The sequence below is a fragment of the Falco peregrinus genome, chromosome 3 (assembly GCF_023634155.1).
Source record: "Falco peregrinus isolate bFalPer1 chromosome 3, bFalPer1.pri, whole genome shotgun sequence".
In the NCBI taxonomy this organism is placed as follows: Eukaryota; Metazoa; Chordata; class Aves; order Falconiformes; family Falconidae; genus Falco; species Falco peregrinus.
In genome coordinates this window covers 81,958,065-81,977,888 of record NC_073723.1, presented here as the reverse complement: position 1 = coordinate 81,977,888, position 19,824 = coordinate 81,958,065, and the positions used below count along the sequence as shown (strand labels likewise).

General features: G+C 38.1%; 1 protein-coding gene across 2 annotated transcripts in view; it reads left to right on the top strand.

Moving 5' to 3' along the window:
- Nucleotides 1-19,824, top strand: part of ABCA13 (ATP binding cassette subfamily A member 13) — a 210,957-nt gene that overhangs the window by 177,686 nt on the left and 13,447 nt on the right. For both annotated transcript variants that reach the window (XM_055800569.1, XM_055800568.1), the window contains exons 57-60: nt 339-442; nt 3,062-3,154; nt 17,895-18,000; nt 18,847-18,984. In XM_055800569.1, coding sequence (XP_055656544.1) covers nt 339-442; nt 3,062-3,154; nt 17,895-18,000; nt 18,847-18,984 — 441 coding nt within the window. The remainder of the gene's footprint in view (nt 1-338; nt 443-3,061; nt 3,155-17,894; nt 18,001-18,846; nt 18,985-19,824) is intronic.

Sequence of the window (19,824 nt, the reverse complement as noted above, 5' to 3'; positions counted from 1 at the left end):
CCGCAGTTCTCTCCTATTCAAAAAGGTATATGTGTATATATGTTATTATTAAGCACATATATGTATATTTATGAATAACATAGTTTAATATAGAATTATATAATATATATAAATATTATTTCTATGCAAAATTAATTAAAAGTGCCTTCTATAAATTTAGAAATTAAACTATAGTGTTAAAGCAAAAAAGTGATCATGGTGTCTTTAAAGTGGCCTCCTGAAAATGTAACTTTTTTGAGAAAAATATATTACTTTATTGTGCATTTTGTTAATTCTTCATGCTGGGCTGGAGCTGCTATTCCCGTGCTGCTCTATCATCATTTTCATTTTTCTTATAGGATGAGCCCAGCTCTGGGATGGATCCCTGCTCTAAACGCTACCTTTGGAAAACCATCCTGAAGGAAGTTCAGGATGGCTGTGCAGCTGTACTGACATCCCACAGGTAAGACCTTTATCTAAGCAACCAGAATATTCCTGTTCTTTCTTCTCACCTGCTGTCAACTGAGAGCAGAAGAGCATATTCTGAAGGCATGCTCACCCTGGTATCATATGTGAAATATGTCTTGGTATTTTATGCAGTTCCTTCCTGCTCATGAAACTTGAACCTGTGTAAATTCTAAATAATTTTTATATTCAGTTTTTAAGGATTAGAATGTGGCTCAAGGAGGCTGCAGTCACAGAAGAAATGATGCAATGAATTTTTCCTTTTCTATGCTCTTTATAATCAATGTTTCAGTGTCTCTTCTTGCTTGGAACACCAGCTTATCCTTTTGTCGCTGTTCACTTTACAAATCCTTAAAAATGGAGGTGAGAGTGAAAAGCCCTCTTCTAATTTTATTAAGGATTCTGTTTTGCATCTGTGTATGAAAAGAGTATGCCATGGCATCCTAAAGACAGATACCTCAGGTATTCTCTGTATGCACTACTGGAAATGGTAGAGTGACTCTTGTCCTCTTAGAAGAGTCTATGCACATTAGTTATCTTGTCAATTCTCTGATATGGTCATTGGTGTATCAGTTTAATGGAGAAAAGATACTGTTTTGTAAAATCTACAGTAAAATGGAATGAATAAAAAGTTTCCCTTAAGGAATATAGTATAGTATATATAATTATACATAAAATGGCTTTAAATGATGCCCAGAGAGGACAGAACTCATCAATCAAAACAGCAATGTAATATTTTGACCAAATGAGACTTGAAGCATAGATGAATCACTAAAAGAACCCAGCAAAACTTCCCTCAGTCTCTTCTAGAAATTGCTAAATTTTTTCAGAGGTTCTCAAAATGTATTTGTTGTCTCTGTACATGTGCTCAATTATTGATGGAAAAATGCTCTCAAAAGTTTCTAGTATTCTGTTTATGAAAGCTGAATCTTGAAAATTACATATCTGTATTTGACCCCCAAGTGCTTACCAGCTCACTCATTTAGGGAATGCAAGTTATGCATTGTGAATTGACTGATTTTTGGTAAACTGTGTGCTTTGACTTTTCAGTCCAGATAAGAACCCTTAGTTGTCAAACATCACCTAAACAGAAGAGACCTGTCGTCTCACTACTAATATGCTCTAAACAAACAAACAAAAAAAATTCATCAAATTGTTACTAAGTACTCATTTAGCTACTAAAAATTAATGACTGGAAGCAGATATGAGTACAGTGATAGTATACACATTTCATTTCTAATTAAGACATTGTGTGCTAGGGCGGAGGAAGGAGAAGTTATTTTATACTACATATACTATCTGCTGAAGGCCAGATTGGAGATTTATTTGAGATTCTTTCAAAGAATACTTGTATAAGTAAAGAGATTTTTCTTACAAAGTGAATCTTCATGCATATCAGCAAATAAGTGCATAATGTATAGAGATGATTTCCTGTGTAAAACTTAGTTTTGGATGTCTATCATACTTAATTCTCAGAGAAAAAGCTTTTTTTTTGAGAAACTGAGGACTGAGATTATATTAACTGTTCATACAGGCCTAAATTTGTGTTATTTTGCCACAGCTGGGGAGTGTTATACCTAGGGGAGCATTACGACTTACTGCACCCCAAGGAGACTCGGCTAACTTCCTGATTTTTGGGAAGATGTGTTAGCAAGCCCTCTCCCCATCTCTCTTAAATGTAGTGTTTTGGCTGTTCACACCATTTTCCTGTCCTGTTTTAAGGAAATTGTTCCTAGGAGGGTACTTAGTTGCCATGCTTGTTCAGTAAAAGCACTTTAATTCGATCAGGCACATGGCTGAGGTACACAAGACAGCTCTTGTTTAGCTATCTCAGAAGGGTTGGGGAGTGCATGCAGTGAATTGCAGGAACATCAAACGACTTTGACTCCTCTTTGAAATGATGGATTTGTCCTGACTGGTATCCTATGTCAAAAGTGATGCTTTGGAAGAACTGCTCACACAATTCTGTATAATATGTAGAATGGCAGCCCATCTGCCCTAAGCTTTACATATCAAAGTTATTATTTATTATCTGAAGCAGTAGTTATTTATTTTCTGAAGCAATTGCATCTAACAGGATCGTGCTTTTCTATTCAGCTGCATTTCCATGTCCTAAATTCCATTTAGACTGTAGTGTTTTGTACCTTCTTCTATCCTGCAGACTATAGGTAACTACTTTCTAAGTATATGTACTATGCAAGAGGCAAGCTGAACAAACTTACCTCATTCTTCTCCCTCTATCCTTCAGCTCAGAATGACCACAAACAGATAGTACAGGGAATAACAGAGTTCATGGCTCTCACAGTTACATTTCTGAGATATGTGCCTGCAGTAATAAAACCTTTGTGACCAGAATTCTCCAATTGGTTCTGGAATAAAAACATAAATTCTATTTTAGGGCTCTCTTTTCTACCTGTCATGTGGTAGTAACCTTTGGTATGTACTGATTAGGGTTACAATTTGGACTGTTGCTTTTAAAATGAAAGGTCTTGTGTACTCATTTTTGCAGCTGTCCAGATTCCTTCCACTTTAATTAAAGTTAGGTATAAATAATGTTCTCTGTTTTCAGTATTATTCTTTTAATTCTTTTTTTTTCCCCCACCACTTGATTTTGTAGTATGGAAGAATGTGAAGCCCTCTGCACACGGCTTGCTATTATGGTCAATGGAAGTTTCAAGTGTCTTGGTTCTCCCCAACACATTAAAAACAGGTATTATATGTCAATATCAATCCTTCTGTAGCTACATTCAATCTAAGAGCTGGCTATACAGTTTAATAGTGCCAAGGCATAAATACTTACAACTGCTAAGCACATCTTTCTTTCCCTGCCATCACTGAAGTTAAAAAAAAGCCAATTAGGATTTCTTAGCAAGCTAAACTGACGTATGGCATTCCTAAAATGCTTTGTAGTCTGCACTAGTAACTGAAAGAGACAGATCTGTGTCTAAAATGAAGCACTTCTGCACTCAACCTGAGAAAACAGTACGAGGGTTCAACATGCTGAGATGAAATACACTTGGGTACCTTGTGAGGATATCTTGTAGCAGGAAGAAACACTTTTGAACCATCTCTGTTTCCTACTGAATTCACTGGCAACTGCGGATATTTATGCTATGTTTTCTGCATCCTTTTCATGGTGAGCATGAGAGACTGTTCTGCTTGAACTTTGCTCTCCAGTTAATTTAATGTGTTAATGAGGATGTTTATTTAGAGGATGGTCTCAAATCACAATAAAGGAAACAGGATCAGAAGCTGTGGGGAAAGTTGCTACAACTTATAGCTAGATCATTTACATTCATAGTAAGTAGAATTCTTATGACACCCAGACAGTCAGCTGTATAAAGTGATGCAGCTCATTTACAAGCAGCAAAGCTACACTGCTTTGTATTAGCTCGGCATTCAGCACTAAGTGCAGATGCATTTGACAATGTAAGCAAGCTGTATAGAAATGTTTTGGAATTGCTGTCTGCCATTGTTATAGGCCAGAATTTATCCATGTCTCAACTTCTTGTCCCTTGAGGGGACTTTTGGCTTTCTGTCCTTCCTTTAGGGTAGAACGGTAGGCCCTTGTTTGACAGCTACATTAGCATGATTGGCCCGATTCACATTTACTTTAAGCTTTGCTTTCTCCTTCCAAGTTTTTTTCAAGACAAACTTTAAGCTAGAGACCTTAAAAACTGGGTGGTGAAAAAAGTCTGAGCCTTCTTTTCATGTTTGCATACCTTTCAGAGAGTATCTTCTTCAATTTCTGGAGGCATGAGAAGTCAACGGCTCTTCAGCAGTTTCTGGTTCTTTTCAGTCTAGCTCTTTGTCTTTGCCATCCTCTCTTATTCCCAAATTTCATAGCAAAATGTGGCCTGTTGTCCCACTAGCTGGAGTACTTTAGCAGAAATGCAGGCACCCTGTGGTGAGTTGACCCTGGCTGGATGCCAGGTGCCCACCAAAGCCATCCTATCACTCCCCTCTTCAGCTGGGCAAGTTCAGGAGAAAATGAGATGGAAAAAGGCCCTCATCGGTCAACATAAAGGGAATTTAATAAAGCAATGGCAAAGGTTGTGTGTGGAAGCAAAGGATGTTATTCTCTACTTCCCATCAGCAGGAGATGTTTGACTGCTTCCTGGGAAGCAGGGCTTCAGTATGCGTAGCGGTTGCTCTGGAAGACAAATGTTGTAAATAATGAATGTTCTTCTTTCCTCCTTCTTTCTGTGAGCTTTTATCGCTGAGCAGATGTCATATGGTATGGAATATCCCTTTGATCAGTTTGGGTCAGTTGTGCCAGCTGTGTTCCTTCCCAAGATCTTGCCCAGCCCCAACCTACTGGTGATTTGGGGAATGTTGGAGAGACAGCCTTGATGCTGTGCGAGCACTGCTCAGCAGCAGCCATAACACTGCTGTGTTAACCAACACTCTTCTAGCTGCCAATACAAGGCACCAGCACTATGAGGGCTGCTATGGGGAAAATTAACTCCATCTGAGCCAGACACAATACCCACCCTTTAGTCCTTTTGTAGTAAGATAGACAGATATCTGTAGAGGACTGTGCACACCTCAGACAGGCAAAACTGCTCTTTGAAGATGTGTGTCTCTCCTAATAAGGAAAAATGGTATTAGGCACTTCAGCTGAGTGCATAAAGTTAGCTGGAATAAATGCAGTTCTCCCCTTTTAATGTTTCAAATCCTTTGAAGTGCATCTCTGTCTTCTCAAGCTTGACCTTGAGAGGGCAAAATCAGACATTCCACAAATACTAGCTTCACCTTTATCTTCTCAGTGACTTTGTCATTGTTTTGCCACTCCTGATGTTTCCTTTAACAGCACCTTTTCATCTACCTTCTTAGGAAGCAAAGCATCATAAGCATACTCATAAGTATGCACCATATTCATATAAATAGGACAGTTATTTTTCAGTTTGCTGCACTGTCTCTGTAGATACACCTCTTTCAGATCACAGTAAGCAGATCAATGCAGAAGACTAAACTATTTGACACACTACAAGGATCTTCAAATTATTTGTAAAGATCTCAAGATATTCACAGAATAGCCATTCAGGAGTCAAGGCTATATGAGCACCGCTTTTAAATTCTCCAAAGCAAGACCATGATAAGAATGTTTGGCAATCATATTAATAACAATTAATTGATTAAAATCATTATAATGTTGAAAAAGCACACCTTCTCTATGGTAAGAATATTTCATACTATCAGTAGGTTTGTGTTCCTTGTATTGCCATGACAGTTCTTTAATGTATGTCAGTGGCATTCATGTGGGATTATATGTGTGCTGGATACAGATATGGCTGAGGCTTTCCACAGAAACCACGTACCTGAAGCTCCACTAAGGTTTTTTTCATTTAAGGAAGAACTAAAATCCCTTTAACTCCTAGCTTATTGATTGATTTAGTCTCCAAATTTTCCACAGTTATTGTTCAGGAACCTATTGAATTTTTCTAAAACTTTAGAACTTTTTATTATGAAAAAAATAGCCACTAGCTTTATCAAAGAATTTAATTAAAAGCATGCAATTGTCTGAATTTGCTCTGACTGCCAAATTCATTTTCTTTGCTTCTGGGAGCAAAGCCACTGTAGAGAGCACAGTCGGAAAACCTCATATATATACACACTTTTTTTTTTTTTTTTTGGTGTGGTGGGTTTGTTTTTTTTTTTTTTTACATTAAGTATACAGTAAAGATATTCCATGCTTTCTTTGGAAAATCTTTGCTAAGTGCTGGGCAGAAGCCAAAGAAATTCCCTGTACTATTATTTTGTTGCTTACTCTAGCTTCCCAACTTCCATCCAATACTTGCCAATACAGTACGCTATCATAAATCCCAGGCTACCACACACCTAATAAATAAAGTAATTGTTAGAAGATTAAAAACTCGGTACCTCTGTGTAATTCATATTCCAAACTTCTTTGAAGACCATTTCCAGATACACTACCATGTACCTTATGGAGGACTTCTGCATCTATATGAGACGGGAAAGGAGAACAGAAGCAGGATTATTTTACTTGTTACTTCAAAGAAAACCAATGAAATAATTAAACTTTAAATTATTTTAATATTTTCATTTTCTCACTTTCCACTCCATTGTAAGCATCCTGAAAAATTTTGAGGACTTGAAAAAGGAGTCAGTTACTCCTTCCATCCTGTTTTCCTTCCCTCCCTGTAATTTAATAGCCTTATTCTCACTGCCATACAGAGCAAAACATTGCTCCTTCTAACATGATAGACCGTAAGTATTTCTAAATCTACTATTATGAAACACCTACCAGCAGAACACTTTCCTTAACAAACACCTCCACTGATATGGTCACTAGTCCGTTCTATTTTTGAGTGTGTTCCTGCAATTAGCTCTGCCTCGTATATTTGTCCCTGGCACCATCCCCTTACATTTTGCTTAACAAAACTGTTCCATGAAGCAATGTAAATGAAGGAAAGTATAAGAAAAACTGATTTTGCTGATTCTGATTTAATCTAAATTACTCGTACCATAAAAATTCGTTTTTAATGGTGTGTTCACACACTAGCTATGTGTGTGAACAAATTATGCTAGTAATATACATATTTATATTAACAGGCAAGAATGGTACCAAAATAAATTAATGGAGGCCATAGTTGTAGATTATAATGGGTTTTCTATTAGATTTTACAGCTTTTTTTTTATTTGCTCTTATTTATAAGTAGCTCTTGATATCCTTTAATCTGTCTTCAATTTGTTTCTACAAATCAAATTGAACAAATTTTAAAATCAAGTGACCTGATCCAGCTTTGAACTTTGGAAGAAGGAAAGAAATCTAAACTGTATGAACACTTAAACCAAAGAAAACATTCATACAGTTTTTATTTATGATAGAATGAGTCCTGTATTGTAAGAAATAACAGAAGAAGCATATTTTGATATTACATGCAATTACATTTGCATGTCTCAAGAATTGTTTTCTTCTTTTAAATGCAGCTACATCCACTAAAATGACATTTTTTCTTCCGTGGCTGGCCGTTTTGTCTGTCTTGATGGAAATAATCAGAATTGTTTTATTTGTTTTTCCTTTAGTACCGTTCCATCCTGTAAAGTCTAAATTATGATCACCTTTTGGATAGATGTGTGATGCAGGCTTAATGGTTCTTCCTTGGGGCCATGTTAAATTTCCTTCTTTGCTGTGGTGGGAAGTTTCAAGTTTCAGCTTTCTCCTCACTACACTTTCAGCCCTTGGCAGATGTGAAACACCATAATCTTGGACTGAATACAGCTTTGTCAGATGGTGGTACAAAATTCTGCTATGAAGGGTATCAGTGAGCTCCAGGAAGATGCTAATGTGAAACATAAAAACTTCATAGGGATATAAAAAATGACGCTGCTTCTAATGTGTGGGACTTGATTCATTTTTCCAGCTCTTGTGCAAGCCTGTTAAAAAACACTCATCCAAAAATGTCTTCTCACTACAAATGTAGGTGTTTGGGTTTCTGCTCCCAACTGTTGAGCCCTGACTATATTTATCTATGTTTAAACAGACTTAAAGTGCCCTCAGATGTTTCTCAGTAGCATAATAAGTGTTGGACTTCTTTGAAAGGCTTTTGAAGCAGGTGGCAAATTTCTTAATAATGCCAAGAAAGGTGTTAGCTGGAAAGAGCAAACTGAAGGGCAATTTCCAAAAAGTTAGCATCTTAGTTCTAGATGTAGTTTGTATGAGATAAATGTGTTAGCAGTTGTGCCCGTTAAAACCTAATTTCAGATGACTCCTGCCAACTGAGTCAATTACTCTAAATTGTGAATGGATTGCATTTAAATGCTCTCTCCAGTACTCTCCATTATACTTAATGTTTTTTTAAAAATTCACAGAAGCATTTCCATGTTAGATACAGCTGGCCAATTCTCTGGGAACAACATTTTGAATACTATCCTTCATTCTAGGGCCATCTGGACAGATTTCTTATAGCTGAAAAACCCATACCAATTTGTCAAGTGCTGGACACACATCAAATTTTTTCTCAAATTTTATCAGCAAGCCATCTGATTAAATTACTCAACAATTAATCCATTTGTTATAGCAGCATTAGAATGGAAAATGTGTTAGCAAGATATTTACACTTTTTTTTAAAAGGTTGATTGAGAATATTTTATTGCTTTTTTCAAACTGATACATGTAGATTTCTAAATGGAAAAGAGAGGATTAAATTTAAAGATCTCATCAATATTTCAGCCTTTAGTGAACTGACAGATACACTAGCAGTAAGTTTCTTACATACCATAAAATATGGAAGTGATATAATTTTTATTCCTGTTGATTAGAAAACAAATTCCTTTTGTACATGAAAATTGTATTAAGGCAGTGGATGTGTATTCATGCAATGCATCTATTAGTTTATCTTTATAGAGGAAAGCTTGAAGAAAAGACTTCTTAGAACTTTAGAAATACACAGATTGAGAGTTCAGAAATGAGCAATGTCTTTGCACTCTCATAAAACTTTGTGCAACGTTAATTCAGCCCTACTGTGTATGTGCATTGCAATACTTTTTTAATCTCTGTTTTCCACAGGACATTGCATTATATCTGTGTACTTTTTCACTCCATGAGCAGCAGATAATTAAGATTTCATATTCTCCTTTTTCCTTAGTCTGTGATATATACTGGTTTTACCAGACATTTTTCAAATCTGTCTCTAAATACAGTATTATCAGCATTCATTGGAGAAGGGCTTCATAAATATCAACATCTATGTTTTCCACAATACTTCTGGTAAGCTGGATTTGAAATAATTATTCCCATTTTATGGAAGAGTAGCTGAAGCATGATTTTAAAGTTAAAAGGATTTGGGTAGTCAATCTGAGCAGCTAAGGCTAAATAATTTCCATTTGTTTGACATTGTGTTCAAAGTATAATGTCTGTTAAATGCAGCTGTAGCTGTTTTTCTGAAAGTACTACAAATTCAGTCTGCAAATTGGAGCCCTAGGTCTCAAGGTAGGCCCTTAACAAGACAGGAAAGCAGTAGTGAAAATTTTTTGAGTTACCACAGTTCACACAAGTATACTGGTGTGGAAGGGTAGGATTCGATTCCCCGGGGCTGTACCAGAAACATGAAACACGCTCTTCCCTTTTCTCATCAATCTGCTAAACTGTTTGCAGATGACACCAAGTTGTGGGGGGAGTGCTGATCTGCTGGAGGGCAGGAAGGCTCTGCAGGGGGATCTGGACAGGCTGGACCGATGGGCTGAGGCCAGTTGTATGAGGTTCAACAGGGAGAAGTACCAGGTCCTGCACTTGGGTGACAACAACCTCATGCAGCCAGCCCTACAGGCTTGGGGAAGAGCAGCTGGAAAGCTGCCTGGAGGAAAAGGCCCTGGGGGTGCTGGCTGACAGCCGGCTGAACGTGAGCCAGCAGTGTGCCCAGGTGGCCAAGAAGGCCAACAGCACCCTGGCTGGTATCTGAAACTGTGTGGCCAGCAGGACAGGGGAAGGGATTGTGCCCCTGTACCTGGCACTGGTGAGGCTGCACCTGGAATACTGTGTTCAGTTTTGGGCCTCTCACTGTAAGAGGAGCATGGAGGTGCTGGAGCATTTCCAGGGAAGGGTAACAAAGCTGATGAAGGGTCTGGAGAACGTCTTCTGAGAGGCAGCTGAGGGAAATGTGTTTGTTTAGCCTAGAGAGAACACTCAGGGGTGACCTTATTGCTCTCTACAACTGCCTGAAAGGAGGTTGTAGGCAGGTAAAGGTAGGTCTCTTCTCCCAGGCAACAAGTGACAGGAGAAGAGGAAACAGCCTCAAGTTGTGCCAGAGAAGGTTTCGATTGGATATTAGGAAAAATTTCTTCACTGGAAGGGTTGTCAAGCATTGGAACAGGCTGCCCAGGGAGGTGCTGGAATCGCCATCCCTGGAGGTGTTTAAAAAACATAGATGTGGTGCTTAGTGACGGACTTGGCAGTCCTGGGTTAGCGGTTGGACTTGATGACCTCAAAGGTCTTTTCCTACCTAAATGATTCTGTGATTCTATGATCTTCTAGATGTTGTAGTAAATAAGGTTACTTATCTGAGTAGGTACCTCCAAAATATCTTGTAAGATGTTCATGACAGGGATTTCATGAAGAGATGCTATGTGATGATGCTATTAAAGCTTATTACATAATGCAAAAATACCAGTTATTTTAATTTTATTTTCATAGCTGGTCTCCATTCTAGCACTTTTTAACATGAGAATTTAGCCTTGAAGTGTTGACAAGGCTTTTTTTGTAGACATTTCAGAATGTAACATCCTGATTATTTATTTTTTTAAACTAACTTTAAAAAAACAGTAGGCCAGAAATTAGTAATGCCAACATAATGATAAAGTTACTTCCTCCTGGTTTTTAATTCTTGATGCCCAGAAGCTGCAGAAACAGTTTTGGTTCTTTGTAGGCTGTGCCATCAGTCTTGCGTAGAATTACAGTGCTGCTGTTCCTGTTTCTCTGGGACTGTAATATATAAATAATACAAAAGTAACAGATCTCTGATACTTGTATGTATGTGCAGGCATACAAGCTTGTATACAGACAGATTTGTGTGTGCACATGTACAAAAAAATAACAAGATTTTTGGAGGGTTTTACCACATATTTGCAAATTGTGCTCAAGCACTTAAATGCCTTCACGCAGAGAGCTAGGCAAAGTTGTACCCTGCATTGCTCATAAACTGAGGCTGTCACTGTTATGGCAATGATATTGAATACAGAAATTAACTTTACATGGCTTTTTATGAAAGCCTGGAGTGTCTGTAAATGAATAGTTCAGGTACAATATACTTGAACAAGTGTTACTTGTTGTATTAGTTACTGTTTTCATGTTTCTATTCTTACTCTGGAAAAATCGTAATCAATTAAAAAATGATGAAACAAAATCTTTGAATAGTATATGGAAGACAGATTTTATAATTTGTTATGTATGTTTACATCTAATCAAGTTTATCTGTTCAGCAAGACTGAGATTGTTCTGAATAACTGCAAAAGGAATTCACATTTTGCAAGTGATAGTATATTTGCATTGCTCTGTTTTTTTAAAAAAAATGCTAGAACCCAATGATTTCAGATTTAATAACCTTTTTTCCTTCCTAGATATTGTCTTTACTGCCACTTAATAGATGAAATAATTAAATTTATTTTCTGATTTAAAATTATATTAAACTGTGATGCATTTTTTTATATATTTTAATTTCATTTTTTTTTAAACATTGAAAAGTGTTTTGTTTTCAATGTTGTTCAAGTTTTGTTCTTTTTGTATATTGTACTTGTGTCTAGGGCTGTAAGGGGAATGACCTGACTCTGTATCCCATGCCTCAGCAATCATACTGGAATAACTGTTAGCTTGTCTAGATAAGAGCTATTCACTTAAGGAAAGTAGAACCGTATGTCTGCAAATGGGTATAAACCAAAGCAGAGGGGCAAACAGCACAGTAACAAATTATTCCCGCACTTTGATTTCTGGCATCTATTCTAAAAAATGCAGTTCCTTGCAGACATTGTGTCAATGTCTCTTTATTATTTTTTATTTTGTTACCCAGTAATGTCATTTTGGAGTCATCTTTTGATCAAACATGAAGTATGCACATTATATTTCTCCCAGTAAACTTTCTGGGAGCTGTAATTTTTTGATGTTAGCGCAACATTCTCCAGGAAATATAATCTTTGATTAGTGGGGGAAAAAAAACCCCAAAACGTATGGATGATTAGAAACTTTTTTTACTTATCAAGGTTTAGGAAATAGGGCCATGTTCTTGATTTGCTGAGGTTACATTCAGCAGTTTTGATTGGGGGAGAAAAGAGATGTTAAATGGGCTTTTGGAAGAGTGTGGTTCAATGAAGTGGTCATTTGGGACTGTTCTGTAAGTTAAAACAGTGCTTTCTAGGTTTATTTGCAGACAAGCAAACTGTTAAGTGTTTTAAATTAAAATACAGGTTTATTTTTTTCTTTTTAAAGCAAATAGAAGTCTGCTAATAGTGTACTTGCTTTTTCACCCCTCAATGAAAACCGGATTTCATGGGTCAAGCTTCAAAACACACTTGGTCAGTATCTCTAGGGACCCCTTGTGACCAGCCAAGTGTTGGCTCAGCTGTGTGGCCACAAGGCATTGCGCTTCACCAGCTTCTCTTTCCCCAGTTCAAAGCTCTGAACAAGGACCTGTGAGGAACAGGCAGGAAGGGATCATTGAGTTGTTAGTATTACTTGCTTTACCTCAAGTGGCAACCCCTCTGCTTGGTATTTATGAGAATTTTCAGCCTTTGGGCAACTAAATCCACTTCCATTCCCATTGCAAGGCTAGAAAGACCACCAGGAAAGCAGCCAGGGGACTTCCTTATCAGCACAGATCTGGACACAGTTTATTCCCATGTGTGACTGCAGCTTTAGACACATATCTGAAGTAGTTTTATATTATCTTTGTATTGCTGGCCATGTGGCTATGGAACCGTATCATGTGCTGCAAAACCCTTCTGAGAACTGAGGAGCCATTTGGGCCATTAGCCCAGGCTAATGACCTCTTTGTGATATTTATACTGAAAGAGTTGTGAGATCAGGGCAAAGAACGGTCTAGCACAGTATCCTCTCTCTGACAGCAGCCAGAAGGGAAAAGTACAGAAACGAGATAAGCACATAAAGTTACTTTTCCACATTATTCAACCACCCTTCAGCAATTTGTTGCTTAGAGGCTTACTAAGCCAGAGGTGGGTGGTCTTAGTGGATTTCCTCCCCCCTCCTGAATTTCTCAAATCCTTTATTCAACTCACGTCCAGCTCTGGCATCCAGCACATCCTGTGTCAATGAGGTGTACAGCTTCCCCATGTGCTGTAAGGAAAATTACTTCCTTTTACTGATTTTGCATTACCTCCCTATAGTTTAATTGTATGCCCCCTGTTCTTGCATGAGAAACATAGGAGAATGAAGAATCTTGCCTTACATTCCTTAGGCCAGTCATGGTTCTGGGCTCTGTAAAAAACACCTTTCTACCACCTTGTCATCTTTCTTCAATGCTGAAAAGTTTTAGCCTATGTAATAATTCCTGATACAGGAACTGTTCCATTCCTTGTTACCGTTTTACGTTCCTTTTGTTCCCTTGTTATTTGAGCTGCTCAGCTAGCTTCAGGACCTATGTAGTTAAAGGTGTGGAGTTCTTGGACGTGATTGTAGTCCTTGCTAAGCTCATGCTTCTGAAGATGCTGCTGCTGTTAATATTCAAGTTAATTAGTTTACAATCAGTCTGGGAATTTATATTTTAGTTTCAGTCTCATGGTGACATTTTAGTAGGTAAAGCACTCAATAAGTAATACTCCCTGAAACACTAATGAGGTGAAAGTCAAGCTTGAGCAACTAGTTTGAGGGAAAAGAGGAAGGATAGAGAGGAAAAATATTTTTTTTTATCAGAATATGTGTTTTCGTATGTGTGTATACCCCAACAGAAATGCAGGTGTTTTTAACTAATGTGATAGAAATTAGCAGCAGAATATATTTTTGTTGAATATTTTTGAAGAGATAGTGATTCTTTTGCAGCAGATGGCTACTGAACAGGTGTGCTGGCTCAACTTATGCCATTTTAATGATAATGGTTCCCTCCTTAGGTCTTGAACTATCAGGTGCTAAAGGATTGATCCTAACAGCGCTAATCAAACCAGATTGTGCTTTTCTCTCTAATTCCACTTTGGGTTTCTGAATTAATTATATTGTCTGAATCGGAGAGGGAAACAGAGTGAAAAAAATGGTCAACTCAATTTCCACTGCCTCAGTTCACTACTGAAAGCAGCTTGCTGATTATAGCAAGGGGAAATGCTTATTGCTGATCAGCTTACTCTATACAGGGAGCTCTTGTACTAAAATGAATTATAAAATGAAGGTATAGAAGCATCATAATTTGACTAGCTAAAAGACAAAAATCTTTTACAGCTTCTTATTTGTACCATGCTGGTGTTTATGCCGTTCACAATTTAGGATTAAATCAAAGTTACACAGACTTATCTGTGTTTTCTGATCAGAATTTCGATTCATTTTCTTTGGAAATTTCATTGCATACAACAATTTCATTTTATAAGACTGTTTAACATCTCCATAAGCCAGCATTTTTCAAACTGTAATTCAATGGTGGCTGTGTAGAGATACCAGAAAACTTATCAGAATCAATGATCTCTTGTAAAATGTTGCCTCAGGTTGGCTGCCAACTAAATTGAACACCCTTGTTAACTATATCTGTCTTTGTCACATCTTTTTTTATTGTCAAATGTATTTTCTTCAGGGAAGATGCTATGCATTTAAAACATTTAATTAGAGATGTGTTATGTGTTAGTAAATCATCGTAAAGCAAATCAGCCACCCACTGCTTTGGATTCCACCTTATCCTGGATCCCTTTGGTGTAACTGTTCATCTATCAGGTCACACTGCCCACTGAATATTTGGTACCCTGCAGCACAGACCCATAGGACTTAATTCATGTAACATCCTTCAGGAACCAAGACATGGGACACTGCCATCAGGAATGTTTCTTCTTACTCTGTTTTAAGCAGTTCAGTGGTTGCATTTGACTTCAACAATAAAGTAACTTAAAAACACCAACCAAAGACTAAAAAAACCTACAATAATTTATTTGTAATGCAGCTTTTCATACAGTGCAATTTTTTATGCAGAAGCTGCCAGTGTCATACCTAAAGTGTAGGCAACTATGGTTTCATTCTACACAAAGTCATGCACAAGTCTATGGGGCCAGACAGAATCCACCTGAAGGTATTGAGGGAGCTGGCAGAGCAGCTCACCAAGCCGCTCTCCATCATTATCAACAGTCCTGGCAAACTGGAGAGGTCCCAAAAGACTGGAGGTTAGCCAATGTGATGCCCATCTACAAGAAGGGCAGGAAGAAGGATCCGGAGAAATACAGGCCTGTCAGCCTGACCTTGGTGCCAGGGAAGGTTATGGAGAAGATCATCCTGAGCGCCATCACATGTCATGTGCAGGACAACTGGGGGATAAGGCTCAGCCAGCATAGGTTTGTGAAAGGCAGGTCCTGCTTGACAAACTTGATCTCCTTTTGCAAGAAGGTGACCTACCTAGTGGATGAAGGAAAGGCTGTGGATTTTGTCCACCTTGACCTTAGTAAAACCTTTGACACTGTCTCTGATAGCCTTTTCCTGGAGAAACTGGCCGCTTATGGCTTGGATGGTTGTGCTCTATGCTGTGTTAAAAGCTGGCTTAATGGCTGAGCTCAAAGAGTGGTGGTGAATGGAGTTACATCTGGCTGGTGGCTGGTCACAAATGATGTTCCCAGGGCTCAGTACTGGGGCCAGTCCTGTTTAGTATCTTTGTCAATGATCTAGATGAGGGGATTGAGTGCACCCTCAGTAACTTTGCAGATGACACCAAGTTGTGGGGGGAGTGCTGATCTGCTTGAGCATAGAAAGGCTCTGGAGGGGGTCTGGATGGGCTGGACCAATGGGCCAAGGCAATAGTATGAGGTTCAACAGGGAGAAGTGCCGGGTCCTGCACTTGGGTCACAACAACCCCAGGCAATGTTAAAGGTTTGGGGAAGAGTGGCTGGAAAGCTGCCTGGAGGAAAAGGCCCTGGGGGTGCTGGCTGACAGCCGGCTGAACATGAGCCAGCAGTGTGCCCAGGTGGCCAAGAAGGCCAACAGCACCCTGGCTGGTATCTGAAACTGTGTGGCCAGCAGGACAAGGGCAGTGATCGCCCCCCTGTACTCGGAGCTGGTGATGTGGCACCTGGAATACTGTGTTTGGTTTTGGGCCCCTCACTGCAAGAGAGATGTAGAGGTGCTGAAGCGTATCCAGGGAAGGGCAATGAGGCTGGTGAAGGATCTACAGAATGTGTCTTATGAGGAGCAGCTGAGAGAATTGGGGTTGTTTAACTTGGAGAGGAGGACACTCAGGGGGGACCTTATTGCTTTCTAGAACTGCCTAAAAGGAAGTTATAGATCAGGTGGGAGTAGGTCTTTTCTCCCAGAAAACAAGTGACAGGAGAAGAGGAAACAGCCTCAAGTTATGCCAGAGAAGGTTTCAATTGGATATTAGGAAAGATTTCTTCACTGAAAGTGTGGTGAAGCATTAGAACAGGCTGCCCAGGGAGATGGTGGAATCACCATCCCTGGAGGTGTTCAAAAACTATATAAATGCGGTGCTTAGTGACATGGTTTAGTGACGGACTTGGCAGTCCTGGGTTAATGGTGGACTTGATGACCTCAAAGGTCTTTTCCAACCTAAATATTTCTGTGGTTCTATGAAAGAAATAGAAGTCTTGCATGATAACATCCTTGGAAATTATATTTTAAATTCATGTGAAGTTCTTCACATAATAAAATCCACAGTCTAGAATTTTTCATTGTGGAAACTTGCCCTCCCCTGAAATTAGTGAAGACTTTATTCCTTTTTACCAGCAATGGTATAATGGTACATGGCAGTGCAGTCTGAGTTCCCTGTCCATCTACCAGCTCTACTTTTATTTTTTTTGATTGCTCACTGTCAACAGGGAATAGCAGTGGCAGAGAAAATCTCTTCTGACTTGCCTCCTGCTGCTCTTTCTTCCCCAGCAATTAACCAAGCTGGACCCAATGGGAAGATGCAGAGCTGCAAAGGAGAGATGGGAGGGCAGGGATGCAGCAGCAGCCCTGTGTCACCTTGTTTCTTTGCTGATGCCTGCCCTTGCATGTTGCTCTTGGAACTGGTGCAGTGTAACTTCCATTGCTTAAGCAATGTGCATAAGAATATGGTTGCCATTTCAGTGTTTATGGGTTTATTGCAGCTTCCCCATCTAAATATCAGCAGTGAGCAATTCTAATAAAAAATAATGTGTTGGCTAGATTGCCTGTACTTAACTTTTATCACATGTATGTTGAGGAAGAGAAGTTCATTTCCTAAATTATTCTGAGACAGATTGTGTGGTTATAGAGCTAAGGAAAATCCATTAACTTTGCCATCTCCCTAAATACCCCTATATTTGTCTTTGTGTATTTGTGAGACACAGTTGTACTCACATTGCTGAAATATGCATATGAATGTGCATCTTTGTTAAAAGATTTGAAAAATAATGCTACAGGCCCATTTTTCTCATTAAAAAGTTAAAGAACTTTTTTTTTTTTTCTTTCTTTCTGTATTTATGATTGGTAATCATAGCTTTTTGCTAACCATTCCAAGCATTACAGCAATTAAAGCATAGTTTAGTTAACATAAGTTCAGGTACATTGGAGAGTGAAACATCCTGTAGTAATTAAAACATAGGCATAACACATGTTTTCTTTGTTTCTCTTTGTTATCATTAATTTAACAACTTTCTCATTGAAATCCTGTTGTTCAATAGTATAATACCAAAATCACAGTGATAATACAGTAGGCATACATGATGTTATTTGACATAATCACAGGAAAATCAATTGAAGCAAATGTTCTTCCTGTCTTCATAATGTAGACAAATGGCTTTATGTTTTTGTGTATCATTCTCAGGTTTGGAAATGGCTATTCTGTCAAGGTTTGGCTTAATAAAGAAATAAGCTATCAAAGAAAGATTTTGGACTGTCTACAACTGCATTTTCCTGGAACACAGTTTAAGGTACAGCTAAAACATTATCATCATAGTATTTTTTCTATGGCACGATTAAGTATGGGCTGGTAAGAACAATATATACACATTTGGATATATTGATCTTCTTTGAAAAACTACATATGAGCATCCTTTTTATTTTTCTATTAGGCAATACTTACAAATCTGACTTGTTATATTGATAAAATCAACTCCAAACAGTCATGTAATCAAATAGGCCCTTTCTCTGAGTCAAAATTTCCTTTTGATTTTATTGTTGATGAGTTGAACTTGCCTTTATGTTCATCTGGAGTAGGAGTGCAGTGTAGTCAACAAGAGTATTTGCTTTGATTGCTTTCTGATATGGTCCAGAGTTGATAAGTGTCAGTCTTTACTGAGATTCTTTTATTTGATACGAAGCCTTACAAAAGCCCTATAGTAATTACACTCAAAGAAAATTTCTCAAAGGCCTTTAATTATTTTGTTGTTTGGTTTTATTTTTACTTTATTCATGTTTAGGAAAAGAATCATGTAAAACTGTGACTACGTTAGATACAAACCTGTTTGTGTATATAAGCTTGCGTGTGTGTGTTTGCTAAGCCTTTTCCCAGACTGCCTTGAATCTGTGGTACAAAATTGTCCTTTAATGAAATTAACAAAATGTCATCTCAGAACATGCACAAAATGTGTGCTCTGAGTCTGATAATTTCTTTGTGCTAGCAGTGTAGACAAAATATATCCTTGTTTAAAAGCTCTCATTTTACACGTTGATCTGCAATGAGAGCCCATTGAAGCTAGACTGGTTACAAGCAAGTGTAACTCTGTCATAATGTGCATTTACTTTTATCTGTTTTTATAAATTTTGCTTGTTTTAAGGGACAGCATCTTAACCTGCTCGAGTACCTCATACCACGAAGCCAAGGGTGCTTAGCAGAGCTCTTCAGAATCCTAGAGAATCTCAAAGCTTTTCTTCCCATCAAACACTACTCCATTAGCCAAACCACATTAGAGCAGGTATTTTTTCTTTATCCTTTTTCTTTTTCTTTTTTTTTTTTCTTTTGTCTAAATATGCTGTGTATTGTAATTATTGATGTAGTAGAATACTGTATCGTTTGTTGGATCACCCAAATGTATGCGATAAACCAGCAGTTTAAGCCATCTGAGGTCTACACAGTAATTTCATAAACCCTACTGCTTTTACACTGGAGGGGAGCACAAAAAAAGCATTGCAAGTAAGCCTTATGTTTGTACTGTGTGCAAGGAAAATCAGTGCTTAGATGCATCTAGATCTATGTGGAATAAGAAGATGGGACTGTGAACCGCTACTTTCACAGTCCAAAAGTTGGGATCTTACCAATGTCCTTGAAAAGGTTGAACCAGTCCCTGTGAATTACAGTAAAACTTAGGCTTACAAGGACATTTTCCTTTGAGAGTTTTCTTTTGCAGTGAGTGTCACACTGAACGTTAGGGAACAGTAGAAATACACAAACAGACAGAAGAGATCCCACTACCAAAGGCTGTGAAATCCTATTTGGGTGAAAGAAAGAACAGACTTGTGGCAAGGATGGAATTTCTGGGTGGTTGTGATGTGTTACAGCATCTTCATATGCAACTTCTTATGTATTCTACAAACTCAGAGAGTTGCATCTAGTCAAAATATTAATTTTCTATGATAGATGGTGTGAACTTATTCCTTTTTCTCATGTGCAAATCATTAATGAAGTATTCTGATCTGTACTGATCTATTAACTGCTTGTAAATGATCTATTCACTGAAAGGCTGAAAATAAGGTAATTTCAGCCTGTTGATTGTTCAGGCATTGTTCACTCAAGCTTATTTCCTCTCCATTATTCA